The sequence below is a fragment of the Argentina silus genome, assembly GCF_951799395.1.
Source record: "Argentina silus genome assembly, chromosome: 8".
Taxonomy (NCBI): Eukaryota; Metazoa; Chordata; class Actinopteri; order Argentiniformes; family Argentinidae; genus Argentina; species Argentina silus.
In genome coordinates, this window is record NC_139662.1 from 3785986 (window position 1) to 3802468 (window position 16483).

Below are 16483 nucleotides of genomic sequence, written 5' to 3' on the forward strand. Positions count from 1 at the left end.
TGCTCTCTTTGATAATACAGTCATAGGCATGATTACAGTTGTGTGTACATGTTTAATCAAAAAGGTACAATTCTGTTTTATGATGAAGTAAACTCAATCTTTAAAAAAATAAAAAATAATAATAATAATAATTCCTCTGATTTTTGGACTTTCAGAGGTTTTTTTTTAGCAGTTCTTCTCTCTTTTCTAACTCACTTTCTCAACCTTATATTCTCTCTTTCCTTCAGGAACTTCCGATGCTCCCACTGGTAAAACACCTCCAACTTCAGCCGATACATTATTATCATGATGAAGCCAAGTAAGAGGACTCCTCCTACTGCAAAACCAGCATTTATAATGGATGAGTCAATCCCCCCTGTTAGGAACATAAGGAACAACAAGAAATGGAGATCAAGCATTACCTTGTGTCACATGATTATGTCACATGTCAAAATCTTCTGTTATTCAGATTTTACATATATGTAAATTATTATTGCAAAATTACTAGATTATACATCTTAATGGAGAGACTCTGATAGGATATGTCAGACAATGTTTTACTCAGATAATTTAGAGAAAAATCATGTAAAACTTACTTGGATTATGAGTGTAATAGACAATGATTTGGCCATTGCTCATGTCTAATTCCACATTGAAAAATACAGTATCATCCTGACAGAGGAATGATTGTGTTCCATTGATGTGGATGGGCTTTGCAGAGCCACAGGCATCATAACACATGTTAATGTCAGACTCATGTAACAACATGCATGTAACACAGGCCCTAAAAACACATGCCACAAGAGAAAAGGTTAGTTTAGTTAATCATACTAAATTAGATATTAGCATGTGATCAAAATAGCAGGCGATAACAGAAATTCTCCTGCTGAAACAGCCGTGGGCTGATGTTGAAAGATTTGAGATTTGTCTCACCGGTATGTGTGGCAAGGTGCTAGAGGCTTTGAACAGTGTTTGCCAAAGAAACCAGGGTGACATTGGCATTGATTACATTCACAGTGTCCACGGTGAGAGCAGATTCCTTCATTGCTTGTTTGGCACTGATCCATGAGGGTAGAGCATTCACATGCAGGGCCTGTGTAGTTATGGTAACACTCACATGTTCCACAGTTACACCTCCCATTACCTGCAAAGACAGAACACAGGATTTATTTTTTACATTTTTATTTACATTTCCTCAATGTAGAGACAAATCAAAATCTTATGCAATGATTATAGGGCCTAATAAGATATACAATACGTATACAATACGGCGGTTTGGCAAGGAAATTTGGCTATATATTGTTAATAGCAAAGCATCTTAACATTAATAATTTTACTCCAAGTAATTTAAGTCACACTTTGTGCAAAGAATTGTTGAGTTTGTGCTGATTAGTGCAAGAATGGTCAAATAGAATTAATCAAATGAGGCTTTAATAATGCTGTATACTTTATTTAATTATTACAAGGCATAGAAGTACCTTCAGTTGTAAATGGTAGAGAGGGAGGGAGGGAGAGAAAGAAATGACCACATGGCCACTCTTACAGTACTCACAGGTTCAGTTGAGACCACACATCAAGGCAAAGAGAGAAGAGAATGAATCTGTGCTCTACTTTTGTTTTATACTCAACTTTCAACAATAGTATTTAAATTAAGAGCTGTTTGCAAGGAGGACCAATGAGACCTCAACCTATCAATTCTATACTGATGACACCCACACCTTTGACACCTTCCAGAGGGCTTGTAAAACATCACAGAGAGATCGCAATCATTTGGCCGATCAGGGGAAGGGTCATTTGAAGAAAAGGGGCAGAATTGATGTCTCCCCTTTCATGGTCACTTATTTCAGCATGGCTGTCATATAGAAAAAATATGTATGATTTTGTTTACAGATTTAAAGTGGTTGAAAAATAAGGTTTGAAAGTAGGTGATACCACTGAGTGCTAGACCCTACAAGATCCCCCTGAGCCCCACATTCTTCACTTTTCCTTACCGCCACAGATCACATTCTTGTAATGATTGCAGCTGGTGTCATCACACTGGCAGTACTGGCCCCTGTTATGGCCCTGACACATGCAGCGGCCACACACACAGCTCCCATGCCCACTGCACAGCTGTGTGCTGTTCGCCAGTGTGCATAGGGCCTCGAGGGCCAGACTGGTGTCCATGTCCTGGTGCTTCTCACACTCACATCTCTGCCCAGTGTGCCCTGCATCACAGCTGCAAAACAATGGATATGTTTCAACCTACATACAGTTGCTGTCAGGTCTACACAATGCTACTGTATATACACTCTGTATTATAAGAATAGACCTGTTCCAGGACCTTGATTTTCAAGCAGGTGAAAAGGACCTACCTACAGATGCCACAGTGGAATGTTCCATTGGTATTACACTGGGAGGACTGTGCCTCAGTGTCCAGACAGTTGCAGTCACAGAGCGTCTCTACCGTAACTTTCAGCTCCTCATTGATACCCTGCACTTTAATGATGAATGATTCTGTCTTTACTAAACAGGTTGAGCTGGTCAAAGTCACTGTAAAGTTTACCTGAGAATGACAAATGAGGGTCACTGGAGATATTTTCTTTATAAGGCTATCGGCCTGATTCACTACAAAACTTCTGGTTCAGAACTGAAATCAAAACATACTGTAGCATACTGTAGCTTGCCACTGCACCTTGCTTTACCTGCTGATGTATCCTCACATTGCTGCACTCTCCCCTGTTCTGGCCCTGGTTTAGGGTGACATCATCATCATCACATTGGGAGCTGTAGGAGATATCCAGGCCTAGTGGGGCTCCATGGTGCTCCAGTAGGATGGAGGAGGAAAGGTTCTGTGGAGTTCAATGGTGGTTATGAGGTTTACATGACAACTTTGATTTTTTACATATTCATGCACCAAGTTATTCCAAGGCTAGCTCTTCAATTTGAGATTGAAAAAAAAAAACTACACATCCCAATGGAAATGCCGTGTTCGGGTTTGTGCAATAGAGGTATACAGAGGCCTACTGTAAACACTCACGCTGTAGGCTTCTGATATGAGTTGGACCACATTACTGGAGTCGTCCTCCAGGAGCCCCACCACTGACTGAGGGATGAGCTCACTCAGAGCCTGGGCGGTTGAGAGGAGGAGGTTGTGAGATGCACTACATAGCAGACACTCTTGTATTAAACATAAAACAGACATGAAGAAGAGCCAATTACCTCATAATTTTGAATGTTTACGTCTGTCACTGCAAATATTAGCTTAATGTTATTCGCTGAAAGGACCTGGGAAAGGTGTCCAACCGAGGGGTAGTCCTAGAAGATGAAAAAAATACATAGGGACAAAGAGAGTGATAGTTTTACTTTATATGTTTGTGAACTCCTTAGATTGTGAAATTACTTAGTATTTGAGCAAATCTGTGAAAATACAATGCTGAGATAGAGAGATGCACTCAATTAATTAATACTCACAAAAACGGTATCCATATCATAAAGGCCATTGCTGTTAAGATGGCATTTTCCATCATTAGGTTGGTAGATACCAGCAAGCTTGCCATCACCAGCCAGGTGAAAGGTATCATCAGAGGTGTAGATCAAAATGCGAGTTACATTACCCCAGCCAATATCGTCCTACAGATTGGGTTGGTTAGAGGTTTAAAACCAAGGATCAATATGACCATCTATTCTGATAATGTATTGAGTCTGTGCTCAGATATGGTTAGATCAGTGTATTGGTCAGTTCAGGAGCCAATTAAAGTTCTGAAATGTATCTCCTTTCTAACAGTTTTGTTTTCTTCCACTCTATGAAAACACTTTCTGAATTTAAACACAAAATAAACCCTCAGAGAAGCGACATCTTACCAGACAGACTGCGACCTGCATGATGGCGTCGAAGCCTGACTCAGGGCCGTCTAGGTTGCTGGAAATATTCTGCTGGCTCACCCTCCTCTCAAACTCCTCCACATCCTCTGTGAGCTGCAGCACATTCTTAAAGCTGAAGGTGGGTTGGCAGCCACCCTTGTAGCTATCAATGCACGGATTGGCCAGTTTGGCCTCCACTGTGCTGACATAGGGGTCAACCACCTTGTCCACAAAGGAACCAAAGCCTGTGGATTGAGAGTATATAAGTGCATTATCTTCTTCTGCATTAGTTAGTTGTGTGGAGCAGGTGGAGGAACCTTTTAAACCTGGCAGGCCCAGAATGTTCAGCATAAGTTTTTATTTTGATGACCATGTTTTAGCTGTAGCGTTGAGGTAGACAGACTGACCCACTGACACTGTGGCTGAGCACTCACCTATCCTGACTGCACTGGTGATGTTCTTCATTGCATTGACAATTTCTCGCCCCAAGTTCCGGACATTCTCCAGGTCATCTTTCATTGAGAAGGACAAGTCCATTAGGTAGTACAGGTCAATGGGGTAGCCCTCTGCACGTTTGAATTTCACCTCAAAGGTTTCAGGCACACCTGAGATGCAAACATTGGGATAATAACAGGCAAAGGATGTTTCAGTGGAATTTGAAATCTGCTTTATCAACCGTCATCAACCATCAAATGTGCGAGAGAATGAGTAAATGTCACATCCTCACCAACTTTGAGCTTTAGATGGAGGTGCTGTGGCTGCAGCTGCACCATATTGTCCAGTTCCTCATCCCTCCGGATCTCTACAGCAGGCTGAGGGTTCAGGACCTCTCCATCAGAGCACTGTCTCCTACTCAGAGCCTCCTCCGAGTCACAACGCCGCTCATTAGGTTCCACGGATCCAAGAAAGCCCTGTGTTCAATTTAAAATTGCCCTCTCAGTGCCAAACTATCAAAATAGAATATTACCGTTGGTTTCTGTACCCGTCAGTGTATAAAAAGATATGGAGAGATTGAGATACCTTCTGCTTACACCAGGCACAGCCAGGGCTCCTCAGACACTCAGTACAGGTAGGCTTAGACTGGCATTTTCCACCTACGCCTATAGAGAGAGGGGTGTAATGAAGGTGGTTCAGTGACCACACGTAATAAGTAGCCTTGCCTGAGACCGGAAGACATGTGTTTGCTCCCTGGGCTAATGCCTAGGCTTTCAAATCCCTCCTCGGTATGACCGAGGTTCAGTCTCATTCAGTCTGATGGCCAGAGTGGATGTTCTACTATAGAATCTGGGACCTTGGTGTCATTGTGCCTCTGTTACCAAATAACCAGTACAATAACCACCGTTGGTTTGTTATAAGGTTGATAAGTCAACTAATCAAGCAAAAAACAAAACCCCAAAAACAAACCCAAAAAACAAAAAACAAATCCTAAATCCCTAACCACTGCCACCATCATCATCATCATAAAACAAACATCTTTAGCAAGACCATTTAGAAGCTATCTATGTATCTATAATTATCTATGAAGTGCACCTACCCATAGTTCCCCTCAGCTCCATGCAGTGTATCAGCAGGGCCACAGTCAACCACACCCTTCTCATGGTCTGCTCAGAGAGAGAGAATATCAAATACTCTAGTAATGAAACGCTAGTAATGGATAGCCAGGGCTAATATGGTCAATCACTTCTGCAAAGAGCAAGAAGATCTAAAATATATTTACACCAGTTCGAGGGGAAGCCCTCCTTATATCTCAGCATCAATATTTTTGATAGATGATGAGCACCTTCATTGAGTTGTGTCTTGTTAATGTCTATATCTTTGTTTTCAGTTCCTCTTGCTGGGAAGGAGGAGCACCAAACGGTTCCAGATGGGTGATCAGGACTCAAGGTTTGTCAGCATATAATGTCTATTTAACAACAGCATCAATTGACTAAATACTTGTTAGTAGTTTGGCTTTATCTCATATTTACATTTCAGCAAAATATGCTCAAAGATGGTTCAGATCTAGTAAGTAATCCATAGATTTACAAAGCATTCAATCATAATGTTTCCTATAGTAATAGTCCTAGCTAGGTAAAAAAACCGATAGCCCAAAGAATGCAATCCCAATATATTCTAAACTCTAAACAAGCTAAACCTTTTTTTGCAATCATAACTGTATCTCAAACTCTTACCCTGATAATAATCAATAGTGTATTCACACAAAAACTTGCATGCTGTGTTAAAGTAGGAATGGATCATATTTTCTTCTAAAAGTGTTACTTAGATAACTGTAAATGTTTGACCCATACCAGAAAGCTGCAGAGTAGGCTCAGGTAGTACAGTAGGTGTAGTATGTTGTGTTGTGATGGAGCAGCTGTCTTGAGATTGTCTGTGTATCAGAGGAGGTCATGCTTTAAGATGTACCAGGGTGTGGCTGTTTCCCTTCACCGCTTTTGTGATATTCAAAGCTTCTCATTGCACACAAGGCTGCCAGAGCTCCACTTTAATAACCACACTTGTTTTGAAAAGATTCATGATACTGTAATAGATTAATGGTATTCTAATACAAAGTATATGAAAGATGAAAGTAAATTATGCAAATATTCTGCAGAAATTAGAAAGTAATACACTTTTAATTTGTTTATTGAGGTGCATCGCAAATGTGATTCACTGTCACTCAGAATTAACCCATTGAGAGGTGAAAAGGAGTGTGTGAAAGAAAAAACGACTCAGAAAAGAAATGAGAATGAGAAAAGAGAGAAAATAACTTATATACTATAACAAGCATACAGTATGACTATGAATCAGTTTACTCATTCCTAAACCAGATACAGGTACATACATACAGAACAATTGTGTAACAGAAAAATTATGCAGTCTCCTCCACCTTTTATGCAGTCTCCTCCACCTTTTATGCAGGCTTCTTCTCCTCCACAGGCTTCACCCCTGGTGTCCTTTTATTGATCACATGCTCCATGTGAGCGCTCTCAGATGTGTCCAGGTTGATATCGTACTTGGCCAGGATCTTCATGACAGATCTCAGCTTCAGCCACCACTGTGTCTTGGGGATGCGATGCCTGGAAGAGACAGGGGAGGATGGGGGAAAGAGTAAAAACAAAGGCCACTGATATGTTTGTAATTTCATGGATTCTATCTTAGAACAAATATTGCAGGACTGTGAGATCTTACTCGAAGTCTGTATGTTCCTTCAGCTCAGTAAGAGGCTGGAACATCAGCGCCCTCTTCTTCATGCCCAACACACAGGCAGAGTCTGGTGTGTTAGCAAAGATACGGCCTGAGGGACAGAGTCATGCCAGTCAGTAATAATCAGCAATAATTGATCATAACTAATAATACAGTAATGTGATAACTGCTACAACAGCAATAGAACAAAGCATACAGTACAGCAATTTAACATTGTATCAAAATTGCCATTGGCTAATGGGCAATGGGTAATTATTCGTTTGAATCATATGCCACAGCTGCTCATACCATGTCTGTAGCAATCCTTCAGTTTCTCAGTCAGCCACAGGACAGACTTGGCCCCCATCTTTGTGCCAAAGTTCCTGTCGAAAGGTGTTGGGGTCCCACCCTGGAGGGAGTGATTATTGTATTACTTATCTAAAGTGCACAGTAAGTACTGTATGGCATGGCAAAAAGGTAAGACATCTGAGAACTCTTATACCTCTAATTCAAACTGTAACAGACCTGCTGCATGTGTCCCAGGACATTCTTGCGGCAGTCAAAGACGCCCTTACCCTCCTCTGAGTACAGGTTGAAGAGGAAGTCTGTGCTGTAGTTGGCGTTGCTTCTCTCATTTCTGTCCAACGGACACAATGGCAGAGAGGTTTGTGAAGCAAGAGGCATTCAAGATGAAATCTAAACATGTTGAGGTAGCTTGCAGTCTGTTCGACTCAACCAAATTTCTTGGTGAAGCAATTGTTCAAAAAATGAAATTAAATGTGAAGGATTTGTGTTTGATTTAAGATTATTACGCTGGACTAAATTACATCTGAATGAAACCCCACCTGAGAATCAAGCCTCTCTTCACCGTAGTCTTCATCTTTTCAATAAGATGTTCCACGTTAATCTGTAAACCAAAGGCCCATTGAGGTCACATGGAAGCAGTACTTTTGTACAGTTCTAGTCATTGAGTACTGTAGTATCTTCGGGTGTAGTGGATAACGCTCTGTGTATCACAGAGAGCATGTACAGTAGCCATCGGCTCACCTCCAGGTCCCTAATGTTGAATTTCTCCTCAAAGATGTAGGCAGCATCCGCCCCCGCAGCCAGGCCAGCCATGGTTGCCAGGTAGCCACAGTATCCACCCATGGTCTCGATGATGAATACACGACGCTTGGTGCCTGCTGCAGACTGCTTGATCCTATCACAGGTCTATAGGGGAACATGGAATGAAAGAAGCACAGTGTTACGGTAGAGAACGTGGAGGTTACAGTATTGACTGTGGCATTGGAGCTGGGGTTGGTGGTGCTATGGTACTGACTGAGGTGATGGTGTTGAGAGCAGTGTCAGCACCGATACTGAAGTCAGAACCGGGCACGTTGTTGGAGACGGTGGCGGGGATGACCACCATGGGAATGCACAGCTCCTCAAACTTTTCCCTGGCCTGCACCAGCTCCAGACCACCCACATATGCCTGTGTAGGGGAAAGGGAGAGGGGTAGGGGGAGGCAGGGTTAGGCCACTGACATCATATGAATTGTGCCTATTGTTATTGCCATGTGGTTAGAAGACATGAATCATAGTAGAGTGATGAGGTCTATTGTAATGTCTTACCTCAAAACCTCCAATGATCACCAGAGCGTGGATATTGAACTTGGCAATATTCAGGCTGATGTCTTCAAGCATTTTAGCTGGGAGGGATCTTCGAATAAAAATAAGAACGATCCACAGCTTATTCATCATCATCATCATCATCATCATCATCATCATCATCATCATTCAGAGTGAGTGCTATCTCACCTCTTCGTACCCAACAAGGAACCCCCCTTTCCCGTCCAGCCTCCAACTGTAGTCCAGACCATGGGTTCAATCTGAGGAGGACAACAAAGACAGGGTGTGAGGTTTCTAGATTTGCTTCATCTACAAAAAAGTCATATGTAGCACTAATCTGACATTCAGTGGTATTCAATTAGGTAGCATTGTTTTGAGATACAATGTTGCATTTGTACAGTCTGAGAGTATTGGGCTAATGAAAGAGGTTTGAAGTTTGAAGTGAGAAGAGGGGGCTGTACTCACCTGACCCTGAGCGAGACCATCGAACCCGTCATGGACAGCCAGCATGTTGTGCCCTTGGATGATGCCTACCCTCACTGCGGAACGAACCGCAGCGTTCATTCCAGCGCAGGGGGCGCCAACATTCACAATGGCTACGTTGATGTTGCTCTGTAGGGTAGAGAGAGGATACTTGGTGCAACAGCCATGTTCTATGTCTAATCATCAGTGTTGTAATTTGATAGTTTGTTCATTTACTCATACTTTTGAGGACAAATCACTTTCCGCTTATTAGTGAGTGCAGATAGAGAACATTAAATTATAGCTTGTTGCTTTTCCTCACCTTGGTGTCTGGGGGGTTGATGTGGGCCAGCATTTTATATGTATTCCAGTTATTCTCAAAGCTCCTGCACAATGCCAACAAAACAGTGCCATGTTAGAAGATGGTGATAACCTTTCTTTAAGACCATGTGAGTGATTTCCTAACTGCTCATGGTATAATGGCTATTTGTCAAGTACTTATCAAAGGATAATGTTCTTACTTTCCCCTGAGCTTGATAGCATCTTCAAATCTGCCCTCAGCCATGGCCACAGTAACATCCTTCGTCTATAGAGGAGAGAGAGGTTGTTGTTTTTTATGAAAACATTTATTATTAAGAGTGCTCTGATGTATTTTAAGTGGGATGGCGCACTTTAAGACACAGGGCTAACTCACCACTTGCACACACTCCATGAGAGGCAGTCTGATGGCCTGGTTCCCAGACAGGCTGACCACACAGGCTGGGGTTTCTGGAGTGGCCTCCAGCAGAGCCATCACAGCCTCCACACCCATCCTGCTGCCCTGAGGGAGACACACACTCAGCGGGGATACAGTTGAGACAAACACACTCTGACTGGGGAGGGAACAGCTCAACAGGATCAGAGACGGTGAGTGTGTGTGTGTGTGTGTGTGTGTGTGTGTGTGTGTGTGTGTGTGTGTGCGCCCGTGTGCATGCGTGTGTGTGTGTGAGAGAGGTAGAGAAGGAGAAAGTACCAGGATTCTGTCGAAGGCGGAGGGAGTGCCGCCCCTTTGTACATGTCCAAGGACAGTGGTGCGAGTGTCAAAGCCCAGCTTCTGGGACACCATCTAGAGACAGAAGGAGCAGACAAGGAGAGCTGTCAGCATCTGACTGTGATGCACTAAAAGTCAACAATGAAGCCTATTAGCACATAAACTCTGAGATGAGGGAGAGCTTGCCTGCTTGATTTGCTCAGAGGTGATGGGCTTTCCATTCCTGTCCATGGCTCCCTCAGCAACGATAATCACATTCAGACGGGAGCCTCTACTCCTTTGCTATGAGAGCAGAAAGAACTAGAATGTCACCTTCATATAAGGGTTAGGGTTAGGTATCAAGAATGGAAATACTTAAGACAATAGCTAGAAATGGATGCCTGGAATAACATATGGTGGTGTAATGCTGAAAGATGGTGGTGTAACAACGTATGTTGTATTGGTTGTGAAAAATATTGCTGAAACATGTACGCTAGTGTCTGTGAGTGTGGATAGACACATACATCCAGCAGTCTCCTGCTCAAGTGTTCCTCCCAGCCCTCATCTGGGGGCATCTCTGGAATAAACACCCAGTCAGCACCGCATGCTAGAGCGGTCACCAGGGCCAGGTAGCTGCAGGGGACAAACACACACAGTCACACACACATATATATAAAGTGACTACATTCTAGAATACTTATAGTACAGTGAAACCAACTATATCAAAGAGACCTATGCATAAATACCCTCCCCCTACACACTTGTAAATACACATGTACACAGGTCAAACTACATGCAACATACTGTACAGTACATTCTCACGTAACAGTGCCACATGTTCACAGTGTCACAGTTCACAGTATAAATGTAGCAACTAGACACACACACACACATGCACACACACATGCACACACACACACACGCACACACACACACACACACACTACACACTACACACACACGCACACACACACACACACACACACACACACACCACACACACACACATGCACACACACGCACACACACACCACACACACACACACACATACACACACACACACACACACTGACCCGCAGTGTCTGCCCATCACTTCCAGAATGAAGGTCCTCTGGTGGCTGTGGGTAAAAAGCTTTTGCTAAAAATCATGTACAGCATATCTCCAGTCCTGGTTCTGTAAGTTGAACAGTGAGTCAAGCAACTGATGAAACATAAAGAGCCAATAACTTTTCTAGGGGTATGAGCCTTCAGTAGTGTGTATGACAGCAGTGACTCACCTCTGTGCGGTTGTGGTGATGGCGTCCACCACCTCTATGATGCGGTGCAGGGCTGAGTCAGTGCCAATGGTCATGTCAGTGCCACAGAAATCATTATCGATGGAGCCCACCATGCCCACGATGTTCAGGTGTGAGGATGCCTTGGCCTCATCATTAGTAATCTTACCTGGAGAAGAATCATGGTGAGGAGTCCATTACCTACTGTCAGTCATAAAAAACATTCTAACCAATGTACTGTAGCCAGCAGCCACTTAGGATCCATTCAAAATGCCAAAAATGCAGAACTTTGTAAACAAACCCAATGTTGATATTAGTCACTCCTGGCATGTAAAAAACGTTCAAGGTATCAGTAAGCAACCAACAAGAATTAGAGATTTCATAGAAGTGGAACCCAATTTTTTTCCATCTGTGCTCACCGGCTCTGACCAGGTCGGCCAGAAGCTCTCTCCACTCAGTCCTGAACTCGTTGGCACCAGTTAAGCTGCCGTCACCCCCGATCACACACAGGTTGGTGATGCCCAGCTTCACTAGGTTATGAGCGGATTTCATGCGGCCCTCCCTGGTTTGGAAGTCCTTGCAACGGGCACTGCCAATGACGGTGCCACCCTGGGATACAGAGGGGGGCATGGTGAGACCACTCACTCACACACTCATTCCTTGACTTAAAACAATTTGAGAAAAAAAAACATTGAAATTGGAAAGTGAACGTAGTGTGCCTCAGATAACTGAATACATGTACAAAACAGTGCATTCGGAAAGTATTCAGACCCCTTCACTTTTTCCACATTTTGTTATGTTACAGCCTTTTCTAAAATGGATTCAATAAAAATGTTTCCTCATCAATCTACACACAATACCCCATAATGACAAAGCGAAAACAGGTTTTTAGAAATGTTTGCTAATTTATTAAAAATAAAAAACTGAAATCACATTTACATAAGTATTCAGACCCTTTGACTTGATTGGAGTCCACCTGTGGTAAATTCAATTGATTGGACATGATTTGGAACGGCACACACCTGTCTATATAAGGTCCCACAGTTGACAGTGCAAGTCAGAGCAAAAACCAGGCCATGAGGTCAAAGGAATTGCCCGTAGACCTCCGAGACAGGATTGTGTCGAGGCACAGATCTGGGGAAGGGTAGAAACAAATTTCTGCAGTATTGAAGGTCCCCAAGAACACAGTAGCCTCCATCATTCTTAAATGGAAGAAGTTTGGAACTACCAAGACTCTTCCTAGAGCTTGCCGCCCATCCAAACTGAGCAATTGGGGGAGAAGGGCCATCGTTAGGGAGGTGACCAAGAATCCAATGGTCACTCTGACAGAGCTCCAGAGTTCCTCTGTGGAGATGGGAGAACCTTCAGAAGGACAACCATCTCTGCAGCACTCCACCAATCGGGCCTTTATGGTAGAGTGGCCAGACGGAAGCCACTTCTCAGTAAAAAGCACATGACAGCCCGCTTGGAGTTTGTCAAAGGGCACCTAAAGGACTCTCAGACCATGAGAAACAAGATTCTCTGGTCTGATGAAACCAAGATTGAACTTTGAATGCCAAGCATCACGTCTGGAGGAAACCAGGCACCGCTCATCACCTGACCAATACCATCCCTACGGTGAAGCATGGTGGTGGCGGCATCATGCTGTGGGGATGTTTTTCAGTAGCAGGGACTGGGAGACGAGTCAGGATTGAGAGAAAGATGAACGGAGCAAAGTACAGAGAGATCCTTGATGAAAACCTGCTCCAAAGTGCTCAGGACCTCAGACTGGGGCGAAGGTTCACTTTCCAACAGGACAACGACCTGCACACAGTCAAGACAACACAGGAGTGGCTTCGGGACAAGTCTCTGTCCTTGAGTGGCCCAGCCAGAGCCCGAACTTGAACCCGATCAAACATCTCTGGAGAGACCTGAAAATAGCTGTGCACCGACGCTCCCCATCCAACCTGACAGAGCTTGAGAGGATCTGCAGAGAACAATGGGAGAAACTCCCCAAATATAGGTGTGCCAAGCTTGTAGCGTCATACCCAAGAAGACTTGAGACTGTAATAGCTGCCAAAGGTGCTTCAACAAAGTACTGAGTAAAGTGTCTGAATACTTATGTAAATGTGATTTTTTTTATTTTTAATAAATTAGCAAACATTTCTAAAAACCTGTTTTGGCTTTGTAATTATGGGGTATTGTGTGTAGATTGATGAGGGAAAAAAAATAATTTAATCCATTTTAGAATAAGACTGTAACATAACAAAATGTGGAAAAAGTGAAGGGGTTTGAATACTTTCCAAATGCACTGTATGTCAATGTCAGGGTGTCAGTAGTGAGGGGGCAAGTTGGTAATGACACCCTGGCATCCTCCCTTTCTTCCATGGCACCTGTCCAGCTCCCTGCCCATCTTAAACACCTCCTGAAGGTCAGCTTGTATTACCCTGTCCCCTGCCCTAGCATTTAGGCTACATCTATGATAGCAGATTAGTACCCCTGGCGGCCTGTCATAAACTCTGCATATTTATGCTCTCCTGCCACTCATAGCCCTCCAGCTCCTGCTTTCAGTTACATGTTCAACTGCTAAAAATAGGATTCATCGCACAATATCAACTTCTCATATGAATAAATCTTTTGAAAACTGTCCGCAACACAAACATTACTCTTTATGGTTGCTACTTATGTTGCTTCAGAAGTAATTTGATTAGATAGAAATTGATACAATACTGCAAAGGATAATTGATTATGTATACTGAAGTATGGGTCCAATCTTTCATCCAATATCTCCGGTTAAAGATGTCTTAGACATTAAGTGCGGCTCAGTGGTTGCAGCATCATGTACATAGGGTCTCTATAGGATGGCTGGATGATTTAGTCTTAGTGAACATATGTCTGTGTTTGTTGAAGTGAAGTTGGTGAACTCACCAGCTGCAGCATCATGGACACACTCTCCCATGTAGCGGGGCGAATGTTGTCTCCTCCATCCACCAGACCCTGATAGCCCTGCAGACAGCATCACAAACAACACTCTTCTTCATGTGCTTCCACTCAATTAGAGATGGGAAAAGTTGTTTGCTACTGCAGTGACATTATATTCTCTATATGGTTTGATATAGCATCAATATTCATGAGGGATTGAACCTTGCAGGCATAATCCTGCTTTACTCAGGAATTTAGGCATTTAAGATGCATATGGGAAATGTGAGGTTTTCACTCAGCTTTCTGGAGGTAGTCTCTGTGAGGGCAATTGGAAATGATAGACCACACATGACCAAGTGAATTAGGTTGAACCACTGAATTGTGATGTCCTAGTGCATCATTTTACCTCATAAACGAAGAAGACTTTGGCTCCGGTGTAGAGACCAACTCTGACTGTGGCCCTCACAGCTGCATTCATACCTAAGACACACAAACATGGGTTTACAGTACATGACTGTACAGTATGTTCATGCTAACTGAGTTTAAATATACACTACAATAATAGTTCCTCATCAAAGCCTAGCTAGACAGAATCATAGCTAGGCTAACACATAATCACAGTTACATAAATTAAATGGTTACATTCATACTATATCAGATAAACACTAGAATGTCAGGGTTTTCAGATCATCACTCGCACAGAGGGACAGGACTTTTACAACCCTTGATAATCTGTGTGACATAATCATTCTAGAACAGTTTTCAGAGAGAATAGAATGGGAGTCATGGTCAACATATTTGTGTACTGCACTGTATCTCTCCTCAATGTTCAGAACAGTGTAAAGGCCAAAGTGTGTGTGTGTGTGTGTGTGTGTGTGTGTGTGTGTGTGTGTGTGTGTAGGGGGGGTTCTAGTTTCAACAGAGAGCAGCTGTGGAAGGGGGCAGTCATCTCCTCCATACCATGTCATTCCAGAAAAAGGTCACCACACTCTAAAATTAGCCCCAAATAACAGAAAGAGGGGGACAGGACAGGACAAGGGGGACATACTGTAATGGCTCGGAGCAAAAGGTTAGGGGCACGTTTGGAATGATCTTGTGATGACAAGCTACATAAACAAAAGTTATAACATAGAACACATACAAGGTGGTTAGAGCCATTTATCAACAACTAGCCCTTGCGAAATGACCAGTTAAACACAAGTAAATACACAGATTATAGGCAACTACGGATACATTGTCTTTTTCCAGTCAATTATAGAGGTTCAAGTTAAAATTCAAGTTAATTTTACTTCATTCACATCGCAAAGGTATTTACCTCTGAATTGTGTGATGAATACACACATTAAAATGCTTTTTCCATACAAAAATAAAAACAATAGGCCTATAGTATAATTTGAGTTTGCATTCTAGAGCTTTGTCATATAGGGGATAGCAGATCCAGTTCTTGTTCTGACAGGCCTTAGTTTGTGTGAGTGTGTGGTAGTAGGTGTCTATTTTCAAACTGTAAACAAGGTTGGGCACTGTCAGGGATGTGAGAAGCCTATTACACTCTACAGTACTATATATCCAGCAGAAATTATAGTCTGAAAGGGTTGATATCTGTTGATCTAACTTGTATTAGAGTCCCATGGCTCTAATGGGACAATTACAGTATCACGCCCTACTCATCACAGTCTCACTACTCAGTGAGTTAAAAGTCAAACACATCCATCAACCCCCTGACACCTGGCCTCCTGTGATAGCAGGAGCATAATTTTAGCATCTGGGATAACTGGCCCCACTGTAATTTGGCTCTTTGCGCTTACTTTGGACTCCCACCAGACACGACATCCACCCCTCAGGGTGTTGAGTCCCTCTTCAAAGTGTGCAATTAATATTTCACTTTACAGTCAAACTACTAAACTAATATAAGTACTGATACGACCCCTCTGATGACTCCAGAATCCTCTACTTACCTTGGGCATCACCTCCTGACGTTAGCACGGCAATGGACCGTCCAACCCCCATCTTCGTTGGGTCCATGTCTGGGTGGTACGCCTTGGACATGTTTCCAGAGGATCCAGTCAGACAAACTGGCGCAAAGGAAGGAAAAGAAAAGGGGAAGGAATAGAGTGCTGCTACTCTTCCTTCACTCTCTCTGCTTCTCAGAGGAGAATCTGGTGAGGGCACTGGTTTTATAGGACACTGTTCCCAACTCTGCTCCCACCCACCCATGCCCCCCCCCCTCACACACACACACACA

The 16483-nt window shown here is 43.1% G+C and overlaps 2 protein-coding genes across 2 annotated transcripts; both read right to left on the reverse strand.

The window, feature by feature from the left end:
- Window positions 1–191: 191 nt before the first annotated feature.
- LOC310808854 (integrin beta-7-like) lies at window positions 192–5420 on the reverse strand (the record flags this gene model as incomplete). The annotated part of the gene is made up of 14 exons (XM_083675954.1): window positions 192–355; window positions 576–763; window positions 913–1123; window positions 1971–2197; window positions 2334–2524; window positions 2664–2810; window positions 2999–3088; window positions 3181–3276; window positions 3433–3591; window positions 3823–4067; window positions 4257–4427; window positions 4550–4733; window positions 4843–4922; window positions 5357–5420. The coding sequence occupies 14 exons, from the start codon at window positions 5418–5420 to the stop codon at window positions 192–194; spliced, it is 2217 nt and encodes a 738-aa protein (XP_083532080.1).
- A 1008-nt stretch (window positions 5421–6428) lies between these two features.
- pfkma (phosphofructokinase, muscle a) lies at window positions 6429–16373 on the reverse strand. The gene is made up of 22 exons (XM_083674974.1): window positions 16197–16373; window positions 14648–14721; window positions 14248–14325; window positions 11760–11949; window positions 11344–11509; window positions 11140–11184; window positions 10590–10698; window positions 10273–10368; window positions 10069–10161; window positions 9751–9876; window positions 9578–9642; window positions 9379–9442; window positions 9060–9206; window positions 8784–8854; window positions 8598–8685; window positions 8306–8458; window positions 8032–8196; window positions 7830–7891; window positions 7510–7621; window positions 7294–7393; window positions 6991–7096; window positions 6429–6878 (listed from the first exon to the last, which is right to left on the reverse strand). Exons 1-22 carry the CDS (start codon window positions 16285–16287, stop codon window positions 6713–6715), a joined length of 2367 nt encoding a protein of 788 aa, XP_083531100.1. The 5' UTR covers window positions 16288–16373; the 3' UTR covers window positions 6429–6712.
- Window positions 16374–16483: the final 110 nt, after the last annotated feature.

Excerpts from the sequence above, each read along its gene's own strand:
- pfkma (XM_083674974.1), bottom strand. The coding sequence starts at position 16,287 with ATGTCCAAGGCGTACCACCCAGACATGGACCCAACGAAGATGGGGGTT. Across the intron at positions 7,622-7,829 it reads AAGAGAGGCTTGATTCTCAG|AAATGAGAGAAGCAACGCCA; the intron begins GTGGGGTTTCAT and ends TCCGTTGGACAG. Across the intron at positions 7,097-7,293 it reads GAAGGATTGCTACAGACATG|GCCGTATCTTTGCTAACACA; the intron begins GTATGAGCAGCT and ends TCTGTCCCTCAG.